A 1,918-nucleotide genomic window follows, 5' to 3' on the forward strand; every position below is an offset into this window, starting at 1 on the left:
GGAGGTGTCCACCAGAAAAACCAGCATGAAATCCTCTTCCACAAATTCCTTGTCAGTCAGGTCTGTCCTGGGATACAACCAGCATAGGTAAGCTGTGTGCTGCCTCCCTGAACTCCATTGTCTATTCCATGGCTCTCCCTGACTTCCTGGGGTGTAGTGGTGGCATCAAGATCTTCCATCCATCACCACAGAAAACCAGATGTATAAAGGTCAGTGTAAGAACACAGTTAACAAGAGCAAGGGAGATATAGCACATCTAGAGCCCAGCTAACCTGCTACTGCAAGCCCTGGGTATTCTAACACAGGGAGAGCACAAAAAGGTAACCTTAAACTTGATTTTTATAAATATGAGAGAGCCTCTTCAAAGAGGAAATGAATATATCCCATGAAGCAATGCAGGTAAATACATTTGAACTGGTGAAAAAATGAGTGAAACTGCCAAGAACTGAAAATGGGAGTAGAAACTATTAAAGAAAACACAAACTGAGGCAGTCCTGGAGATGGAACATGATCATGGAGATGGATCTCCTTGAGAAACAATGTCCTTACCTATAGTAGTGAATAGCATAGATTCAAGTAAAATATTTACTATCAAAATGTGGAAAAGATTTTGAAATATTAACATTTGAATCTACTTATTACACCTATGTTACAGAAGGACTCTTCCTTTGACTGCCTCCTGACACAATATTATCAATGTTTACGTTATTTCAATAATAATATGTATGGATTTTGGTTAAATTTAATAAGAGCATATTGTGTTCTTAATATATGGAGAGCAGATCATATGAGTTAGCCCTCAGAAAGATAATTGTGTGCTCATTAAACTGTGGACATGTGTTTAAAATTTTCATGTTAGGGAAGGTGAGTACAATTAATCTCAAAGATCAATTAAGTACAATAAACAGTACGAATGTTACAAAACTACTGAAATGTGAGAAAAAATCCATTATCAAATCTCCCCGGCTGTCCTCACCTACACAGTGCTTCACTGAGTTATCTTGATAAATATCAACTCTAGTTTGTTCTTATATTATAGTATTAGATTATAGAATCACTTTAATATTCTACTAGTGTGTGAACAAACAGTAACTTTAATAGAATCTGAGACTGCAGAGAAGGCTGTAGCGAATTTCCATGGCTGGAAGAAGAGTCCACATCTTTAAAATTAAAAACCATGCTCACACAGCATAGACCAGAATTTCTTAGATTCTGAAGTGAGCCTGGGAAGTTCTTGTTGGTTTTCACTGCCCCCTGCTGGTCCTGAGGATCCCTGTAGGGAGGTTTTTGTGCAGATTCATACTAGACTTCCTTCACTGTGTCTCTGGCACAGTAGTAGGTGGCTGTGTCCTCGGATTGCATATTGTTCATTTTTAAGAAAACCTGGCTCTTGGAGGTGTCCCTGCTGATGCTCAGTCTGGATTTGAGAGCTGAACTATATGCTGTGTCTCCATCATACCTTATTCTTCCCATCCACTCCAGACCCTTTCCTAGGGGCTGGCGAACCCAGTGTATACTATAGTCAGTTAGTGAGAATCCAGAGACAGTGCAGGTGAGGGACAAGGTCTGTGAGGGCTGCACCAGGTCAGGACCTGATTCCTTCAGCTGCACCTGGGACAGGACACCTGTGGAAAAGCAACATCAACATCAGTCATATATTCTACAGATGTCATTCTTGAGTCCATCTCCTGATACTCTGAAAGACTTACAGCTTGGAAAGGTGACCAGGCAGAGGAGCAGCACCAGGACAGCCGTGCTCTGATGGAGGGTCTAGTGAGAAGAGCATGGGGTTTCTCAGCTGGGCCTGGGCTTTCAGCCTGAGCTGAGGGCTGCTTTGCATTGGGGGAGGTTCCTGAGGGGATAAAAGTTAGCACTCAGCAGGGTTTCAGCTTTTTCCTCAGGTGACTCAGGCTTACTT

At 41.8% G+C, this 1,918-nt stretch overlaps 1 gene segment (V, D, J or C); it reads right to left on the reverse strand.

Annotated features, from left to right (window-relative positions):
- Positions 1–1,302: 1,302 nt before the first annotated feature.
- On the reverse strand, positions 1,303–1,770 carry LOC114635357 (the record flags this gene model as incomplete). The annotated part of the segment is given in 2 exon segments: positions 1,303–1,625; positions 1,710–1,770. Coding segments are annotated over 2 exon segments (384 nt in total), but the record flags the coding sequence as incomplete, so codon positions are not given.
- Between the last annotated feature and the right edge of the window lie 148 nt (positions 1,771–1,918).

This window comes from Grammomys surdaster, unplaced genomic scaffold (assembly GCF_004785775.1).
Source record: "Grammomys surdaster isolate TR1022 unplaced genomic scaffold, NIH_TR_1.0 99943, whole genome shotgun sequence".
NCBI lineage: Eukaryota > Metazoa > Chordata > Mammalia > Rodentia > Muridae > Grammomys > Grammomys surdaster.